Raw genomic sequence first — 8,968 nt, 5'->3', positions numbered from 1 at the left:
GTGTTCCTGAAATGCGTCTGCAGCAGCCCCCTGCCCATCTGGCTGCCAGTCGGGGGTAGGAGTGAGGAGGGCAGAGGGCTGAGGGGTGGGCTAGATGACGACCCTTCCCTGGACCAAGGAAGGCTCAAAGTGCTGACAGTGCTGGTTCTGAGTCATAGCCCTCCTCCTTCGGGCCCAAGATCCCAGGCTATAGGAGAGCCGCAGCAGGGGTGGGGAGTGGGTTTTGACACAGAGAAATTGAAGGGCTTTTCAGGTGGAGGGGGGACCAGGGAGCAGGTGGGGGCAGAGGAAGGGAAAGAACGTGGTCCTCAGGACTGAGCCTGCCTGGCCCACGGCAGTTTGGCACGTTGTACAGGAGCTGTCAGCAGCAAGCGCCCAGTGAGGGCGAAGGAAAGGCACCCGCCAGCTGGTGGGCTCTGTCCTGGGGGGCCTGTCCAGCCACCACCCACCTCCAGGCTGGGCCTGAGCGGTTTCTACACATTTGCTCAGGGTGAGAATGCCTGGATTTCTTGGGTGACTTGTGGAGGGTCAAGAATAAAAAAATATTTTCTGTCGAAATATGAAGGGAAAAAAATCCACCTTAAAAAAACTAGACCTTTTAATCAGGAATGTGGAATTGAAAATGCTCCCCAAGTCTTGTTTCCACAGTGTTGAACAGCCCTCATGGGGATGGGGTGTCAGTGAGGGGTGCTGGGCTGATTAGTGCAAAGGCCCCCTCCTCCCACACCGTCGGACAGGGGGCACCTGCTGGTGTCCGTGCCTCCTGGAGCAGATAGGTGGGGGATAGGAGGTGTCATCAGGGGCTCCTGGGGCTCCCTCTCATAGGCCAGTCCTCTGGTCTCATCTGAGAGTCTTCCTGGCTCTGTGACACCTTGAGAGTGTGGCCAGGCTGGTGGCCAACCTGGCTGGGATGGCTGAGCCCCGGGTCCCGGGTGGGGACAAGAGGTGGGATTAGGTGAGACTGTTCTGCTCCTGGTATTTGCGCCGGCGGGCACAGCGGGGGCAGCCCTTCTTGACCACGGCCTGGCAGGTCTGGTGGAAGACGGTCTTGCATTCGATGCACCTGGGAGAAAGCCGCAAGCGTTGCTGGGACCTCGAGCCTCCGGGGCTCGAGGCTGGTCGGTGCTCCTGACCAGAGCCGGCCACCCAAGGCACTGCCTCTCCATCCTGGGACAAAAGGTTCTCGCCGCAGTGCTGATCTCTAAGCCCCACGATGCACACCGATGCCCTCTATTGTATTTCCCTTCTTATAAATACTACCGAGACTCACTGATTTCCTTGCCTGTGTTTCAAACACTCTACGATTTAAAAAACTCAGCCCCAGGTCTGTTCGGGGGGGTCGAGTTTGGGTCTGGGGACATCTGCTGAAAATGAACGGATGCTCCCACCGGCTCAGTTTTCCACTCCCACATGGGTTGGAATGGAAGTTTGATGGAGGCCTCTTTCCATTTAGAGGCTTCTGATAATGAGTGATGACTGGGGACAATCATTACGGGGCAGAGGCAGTGGCAGGTACTGCCCACCAGGTGCCCACTTTGTGTCCGGCCTTGTGCCAGCACTCCAGGCCAGTAACTCACCCAGCCCCTCCTCCACCTGTTTGCAGAGGACAAAAGTGAGGTCCTCCCCACGCAACTCAAAGGGCAGCAGCTACCTCTTCCCTAGGAAGACGGGTGGCTCGGGGGAGGCAGGGAGTCCTGTGAGGGCTTGGCCTGTCCCCCTCGCAGTGGCACCTGGGACTTGCCCCCCACCCAGGGGTGGGAGTGGTGGGGCAGGGTGGCCGGCATGGCGTCTGCGTACCTGACTGTGGTGTCAAACTCAAAGGGAAAGATGATGTCATGGTGGTGGCAGATCTGGCAAATGAAGCCGCGCTGGGTGCACAGGTCACAGTGGTAGACGTGCTGGGAGGCAAACTCGATCAGGGCCTTGAGGAAGCCTTCGTACACCCCGTCCGCGATCTGTGGAGGGCAAGTGCCGGCCGCCAGGCCTTCTGAGAGGCCGTGCCATGCCCGAGGCCGTCTGCAGAATGTGGCCTGCTGCTCCTCCTGGCGCCCTGCCTGGAGCATTCCTACCCCAAGAGGAGTTTCCTTCCACTTGGGCAAGCAAACCTCCCCGAGTGAGGCCGAGCCATGCAGGTGTGCAGTCCCTGTGCACAGAGGAATCCACTGTCCCCTCCCTCGAGGAAGGGAATGTCCCAAACCCTCACCCTCCCTACGCCCTCGCAACCTGGAAGGCAGCTGAGCCCTGTGATGCTGGGCTTGGCTGTGGTGCCTGCCTGTCCCAGTGGGACCGAGGGCTCAGTCACTGCCCCAGGAAGCGTGGATGGCTGGACACCCATTCTGAGCTGCTGAAAGGCTGAAGATGGGACGTCTTGCCTCAGTAAACTGCAGCCAGCAGCCCCTGCCCCAACATCTCCCTTTCTGATTTCTCCAGGAATAAGTTTCTAGGAATTAGGTTCCTCTGGGCTTCCCTGGTGACTCAGATAGTAAAGAATCTGCTTGCAATGTAGGAGACACGGGTCCCATCCCTGTGTTGGGAAGATCCCCTGGAGAAGGGAATAGCAACCCACTCTCATATTCTTGCCTGGACTCTTTGCTATCCTATGGACAGAGAGCCTGGCAGGCTACAGTCCATAGGGTCGCAAAGAGTCGGACCTGACTGAGCGACTAACACACACCTCAGGGGTGGCATTCTCACCTGCTGGAGGTCGGCGACACTGTACTTGTGAGGCGACTCCAAGAGATAATTCCTGTGGTTGAGCCTTCAAAGAAAAGACAAGAGGCTCCTCAGAAGGAATTTGGGCCCACCTGTGTTTGCGTTCATTCCCTCAGCACCGCTAAGCAGGGAGAAACAGCTCCAGCCTGGGCTCGGGACCCGGACTCCAGGTGCCCAGCTGCCAGGACCTTGGGCAAGTTCCTTAACCTCTGAACCTCAGGTTTCCTCACCTGAGCAAGAGAGCTCTTTTCGGGATTAAATAATTTATTTAAAGCATTTAACACAGTGCCTTGTACATAGTAAATAAATAATTATTAACCATAGTTGATAGCATTGTATCGTATAATTGAAATTTAAGAGCAGAACTCAAATGTTTTCTCTCTCTCACACACACACACTATACAGGTTGCTCAGATGGTACAGAATCTGCCTGCAATGCAGGAGATGCAAGTTCAATCCCTGGGTCGGGAAGAACCCCAGGAGGAGGAAATGGCAACCCACTCCAGTATTCCTGCCTGGAGAATTCCATGGACAGAGGAGTCTGGCGGGTTACAGTCCTTAAGGACACAAAGAGTTGGGCACGACTGAGTGACTAACACTTTCACTGTTCATATATACATATATATATAATATATATATAAAATATGTGAGGATGATGGATGTGTGAATTAATAAGATGGGAGGAAGTCTTTCATAGAATTGCTATTGCTAAGTCACTTCAGTCGTGTCCAACTCTGTGTGACCCCACAGACGGCAGCCCACCAGTCTTCCCCGTCCCTGGGATTCTCCAGGCAAGAACACTGGAGTGGGTTGCCATTTCCTTCTCCAATGCATGAAAGTGAAAAGTGAAAGTGAAGTCGCTCAGTCGTGTCCGACCCTCAGCGACCCCATCGACTGCAGCCTTCCAGGCTCCTCCGTCCATGGGATTTTCCAGGCAAGAGTACTGGAGTGGGGTGCCATTGCCTTCTCCGTTCACAGAATAATCAATCATATATCAAATCATCACAAAAATACTATAAATATGTTACAACTTTGTAAATTATACTCAATAAAGTTGAAAAAAAATTTTAAGATACTTTAAAAAGTCTATTTAAAAAATAATGAAGAGGCTCCCGGGAGGAGCCTCCACAGTTCTGCGGTTCTGGGTCCACGCCCCAGCGCACCACGTGACTGGTGTCAGCACCACGTGACCCGGGGCCAGCCCTCGCGGCCCCGCCCAGCTCCCGCGCAGCACGCGGCTTTTGAAAAAATAAATAAATAAATAAATAAAAAATAATGAAGAGGAGGACAATGAAAGCTAACGCTTGGAGCCAGGAACTGGACTAAAAGCTTGATATATATTAATTCATTTAATTCTCACAAGAATCCTGTGAGGTTGACACTATTATAACCCTCATTTTGAGAAGAGGAAATGGAGGCACAGAGAAGTTAAAGAACTTGCCTGTGGTCACACAGCTAGTAAGAGGCACAGCTGGAGTCTGAAAGCAGCAGTCTGGCTCCAGAGCCTGCATCCTTATCTCCCAGGTGAATGCCTAGAGGCTGTTATTAATAGCTATTGTCATTACTGCCACCATCACGTACCAGGGACAGTGCTGGGGACAGAAATGCACCAGATGTGGCTTTTGCCTTCCTATTGTAGCCCCTGGTCTAGCTTAGGGACAGACATTTAAGCATCTGGTTTTGGCGCTCTGGGAGAGGAGCTGTGGTGTCCTGAGTGCACAGATCCCATTTCAGAGGTGGGGGTGGGGGGCAGAGGACAAGGGCTCAGCTGCCACCAGCCTGGCTCTAGTTTCCACCTCACCAATGGCAGAGATCCCAAAGGTTACATCCTGAGAGATGGACAGGAAACACCTGCAAAAAATTCCTGCCTGGCCTTGCTGTGTGTCTGTGCGGTAGTGGGGCTGGGGGGAGAATTCCCCGGTCTGAGGATGCGCGGGAGCCTGCCCCCAGGTTGCTCTGGACATCTGGAGGCAGGAAGGTGCCCAGGCGCGCGGCATCTGGAGTGGGTGCTTGACTGTGCCCACCCCAGGGCACGGCCCCGGTTCTAGGAGGAACCCCACCCAGGGCCGAGATGGCAAGCTCCACCAGGCAGCCCACACTGTGCTGCCAAGTGGCCACTCAGTGCAACGTGCCGGTCTCCCCGGTAAACGTCCAGCTTTCTGGGAACAGGAAGCTGCCGTTTATCACCAGGAAAATGCAGGGGGAGGGGCAGAGGGGGTGCACAGGCTGTTCCTGAGCCAGCAGGAAGGGTGGGGCCCGTTTGGATGGAGAGTCTTCTCTGTCATCTGCCCTCTGCTCAGAGTCATGGAAGCTCAAGGAGCCAGCCAGGCCACCTACCCTGGGCTTGTGAGGTCCTCAGTGAGGCCCTCAGTTGCTATGGAGGGGAGGTCAGCGCAGCCCCCTGAGAGAAAGATTCCAAGATCTGCCGATTTCTCCTCAACCCTTCCTGTCCTCTCAGCCTCCACCCCAACCACCTGAGTCCAGGCCTCCTCACCTCCTGTGCCAGTTACCACACCAGCCCCGACGCCCCACTGCTGTGCTGCCAAACTGGTCTTCAGGGAGTGTGACCATCCTATGCTCAAAACTCCTCAGCAGCTTCGGCTGCAGCAGAATAAAATCCTAGGCCTTTGTGGCGGCACAGAGGGTCTTCGAGGTCTAGCCCCTGTACCCAGTCTGGCTGCGCTGAGCCCTGCAAAGGTCCTGGCAAGCCACGCTTCCCCTCTACTCCCCAACCCCCCCACAGCCATGGGTTCCCTGCAGAAAATCCAGTCCAGGCTTCCTTTGGTTCTTTCACTAAACCCTGGTTCACCACATGGGCGATGCCATTTGTGTTGGGGCAACTCTGCTTTCCGGTGAGTGAGGACAGAGTGGGATCTGGAAGCTCTTACAGTACAGATGGTGGCCAGACTGGAGAAGGGTGACCCCAGATTTCTGCTTGGTTCCCTTTAATACTATTTGAATACTATCTTTGTGAGGAAGAAAAGCATTTTTTTTCTTTTTAAAAGGAGAAAGAAAACTCCACAAACCTTCAGCTGATGCCACCTCCTCCAAGAAGCTCCCTGGCCCTCTGCACCCTGCCTCCTTCCTCACAGCACATGCCTCCCTGACCCAGGGCCATCTGTTCCCCTGTCTCTGTCCCTCCCTAGACACTGGGCCCCTCATGTGGCCCTCACCACAACTCTGGCAGGCCACATGAACATGGGGATCACTGGCCCATTTTATAGACAAGAAAACCGAGGCTCTGAGAAGTGAAGCCACTTCCTTGAGTCACACAGCAAGTCTGGGGGCAGATGAAGGCTGCTCCTGAGCTCTTTCTTCACCCTATGCTGCTTCTGAACTGGGACTTCTGCAGGCCTGGCCCTGCTTTCATGAAGGCTGGAAACAGCAACCAGAAAGAGGCAAGACTGCCCCCAGCTTCCAGACAGGGCAACCTGGACAGGCCAGTAAGGCTGCTGACCAATCTCAGCAGGGTAGGGATGGGCAAGTGAGGCTGGCACTCAGGACCTGCCCTACAGGCAGCTGGTCTACTCAGGTCTGCAGACATCCCTGAACTGGAGAGGGTCACAGGGTCCCATCTGACCTGAGATTTCACCACCCTGGACAGGGGGGCAGGAGGGCAGACTCTGGGGCCCTGGGTCGTGGAATCTCAGAAAGCATGGGAGTGAGGACCCACTGATGATGGAGACAGCAACAGCCTCCCCAGAAGCAGCCATCTGGGTCCCTCATGGTGGCCCCCAGAAGGCTTTCTGCTCTTCCAGGCCCTGCAGAGACCAGGAATCAGCCAGCTGCTCTGAGAGCCTGTGAGGGGCCAGCCTCTGTGCTTTGCCTAAGAGAGGGCTCCCCACAGCATCTCTCCAGTGCAGAGCAGCCCTGGAAGGGCAGGGACCAGGGCTGAGCAGGGGAGCCCAGCAGACAGGATGTCTGCACCAGTCCTGTCGGGAGGAGTGGCTGCATGGGGAACATGGAGGGGCTTGTGAGCTGCTCCAAGTCCCCAGAAACCAGCAAGAAAGCCTAACTGGGCAGCAGGCACAGGCTCGTCCACCCAAGGTCTGTCCTCCCGGGGCCCCAGGACAGCGTAGCCCCACAGAAGGTGTCACCCCCTACCCCTAGCTGAGCACTGAAAGTCCCCCAGGCACTGGGCACCAAGAAGCTCTGTGCAGGGCATCCTGAGGGTCCTGGCCCAACCTTGTCCTCTTGCAAGGATTTGGGAAGGGCTGCTGCCAGGGTGGCAGAGTCAAGCCGCTGTGGGGCGGAGGGCTGGTGGGGCCCCGGGGAGCCAGGAGACCAGCCCCTCTCACGTCTCTGGTCTCCTCTCACACATCCCCACTTTCCTTCTCACCGGAAATTTCTCCCTATTCTGTCCACACATGGGGCCTTAATCCACAGCCCATGCACATCACTACTTCTGTCTGGAACACTCTTTCCTGCAAATCCCCTCTTTCCCACTCATTTCGCAGATCTCACACTGGAGGTCAGTTCCTCTAGGAAGCCCCCTCCCCCATCAGTGCCCTCCAATATGGGTCAGTCCCCCGACTCCGCTGTACTTCCAGGGCATCCTGCTCTCTCCTCCGCCCTCACTCCTGGGGGTAGCCGCTGCCCTGCTCCCTGCCGTGCCCTCTAGAGGGCTGGATCCAAGCCCACTGTGCTCAGCCCCAGGCCCCACACCCCTCGCCGGGCACTGAGCGCATTCTCAATAAGCACTTGTCAAATGAATGAAGGCATTACATGCACAAATAAAAGCCACTCCTAAATGCAGAGAGGGAGTTCTCCACCCAGCCCTGGCATTTCTCCCAAGAAGTTGCTTGTGCACTGACCCTGTGTGTAGTATATGTGTGTGTGTGTGTGTGTCCCCGTGTCCAGGCACTGAGCAAGCCACTCTTAGATGTGTGTATGTGTCTGTGTCTCTGTGTCCCTGTGTGTGTGTGCGTATATCTGTATCTCTGTGTGTGTCTGTATCTGTGTATGTGTGTCTCTTTGTGTGTGTGTCTCTGTGTGTCTGTGTGTGTGTTTCTCTCTCTGTCTCTGTGTGTGTGTCCCTGTGTGTGTGTGCCTGTGTTTATGTGTGTGTCTGTATCTGTATGTGTGTCTGTGTGTCTCTGTGTGTGTGTGTGTTTCTCTCTGTGTCTCTTTGTGTGTGTGTCTGTCTGTGGTGTGTGTGTCTCTTTGTGTATGTGTGTATCTCTCTCTCTGTCTCTGTGTCTGTGTGTGTGTCTTTCTTTGTGTGTGTGTCTCTATCTCTATGTGTGTGTCTCTCTGTATATGTCTATCTGTGTGTGTGTGTGTCTCTGTGTGTGCCTGTTTCTCTCTGTCTCTGTGTGTCTCTCTCTGTCTGTGTCTGTGTGTGTGTGTCTCTGTGTGTGTCAGTGTGTCTGTGTGTGTGTCTCTGGGTATCTGTCTCTCTGTGTGTGTCTGTGTGTGTGTGTGTCTCTCTCTCTGTGTCTGTGTGTCTGTGTCTCTGTGTGTGTGTCTGTATCTGTGTGTGTCCCTGTGTCTGTGTGTCTCTTTCTCTGTGTGTGTGTGTCTCTGTGTGTGTGTGTGTGTGTCTCTCTCTCTGTCAGTGTATGTGTGTGTCTCTCTCTGTGTATGTGTGTGTCTGTGTGTCTCTTTGTGTCTGTGTGTGTGTGTCTGTGTGTGTGTGTTTCTGTCTCTCTCTGTGTATGTGTGTGTCTCTGTGTGTCTCTTTGTGTCTGTGTGTGTGTGTCTGTGTGTGTGTGTTTCTGTCTCTGTCTGTGTATGTGTGTGTCTCTGTGTGTCTCTTTGTGTCTGTGTGTGTGTGTCTCTGTGTGTGTGTTTCTGTCTCTGTCTGTGTATGTGTGTGTCTCTTTGTGTCTGTGTGTCTCTGTGTGTCTGTGTGTCTGTGTCCCCAGGTCTGGGCGCTCACCTCTTGCTCAGCTCCTTCAGGGCTCCGCTCCGGCACAGGCCCAGATAGTCCCCCAGCAGCTTCAGCTGCTCCCGGCTCCTCCCGATGAGGCGCATCTGCTCCACGTGCTCGTACAGCGACGCATTCACCAGCTGCAGGTTGATGAGGGGCTGGGCCCGGATCTGTGTCAGGAACTTCAGGGCCTGCCTGCAGACCTGAGGACACCACCGGGCAGCGAGGGTGAGACAGGAGGGCCATTTTGTAAGCGCCTGAGGTCGCCAGGCGCTGGGCCACCTACTCCCTCACTCACCCCTCCAGCCACCTGCCGAGGGAAGTGGCACCATCTTCATTTTACAGACAAGGAAATTGAGGCTCAGAGAGGTGAAGTGACTTGGC

At 55.1% G+C, this 8,968-nt stretch overlaps 1 protein-coding gene across 2 annotated transcripts in view; it reads right to left on the bottom strand.

Annotated features, from left to right (window-relative positions):
- Positions 1–6: 6 nt before the first annotated feature.
- Positions 7–8,968, bottom strand: part of PLEKHM1 (pleckstrin homology domain containing, family M (with RUN domain) member 1) — a 54,875-nt gene continuing 45,913 nt past the window's right edge. For both annotated transcript variants that reach the window (XM_010832400.1, XM_010832401.1), the window contains 4 exons: positions 8,594–8,787; positions 2,695–2,758; positions 1,798–1,955; positions 7–1,063 (listed from right to left, as the gene is read on the bottom strand). In XM_010832400.1, the coding sequence (XP_010830702.1) occupies positions 952–1,063; positions 1,798–1,955; positions 2,695–2,758; positions 8,594–8,787 (528 nt within the window). In that variant the 3' untranslated portion in view covers positions 7–951. The remainder of the gene's footprint in view (positions 1,064–1,797; positions 1,956–2,694; positions 2,759–8,593; positions 8,788–8,968) is intronic.

Source organism: Bison bison, unplaced genomic scaffold (assembly GCF_000754665.1).
Source record: "Bison bison bison isolate TAMUID 2011002044 unplaced genomic scaffold, Bison_UMD1.0 scf7180017861046, whole genome shotgun sequence".
NCBI lineage: Eukaryota > Metazoa > Chordata > Mammalia > Artiodactyla > Bovidae > Bison > Bison bison.
Note: the sequence above shows the minus strand (reverse complement) of the source record. Positions and strands in the feature narration are given on the sequence as shown.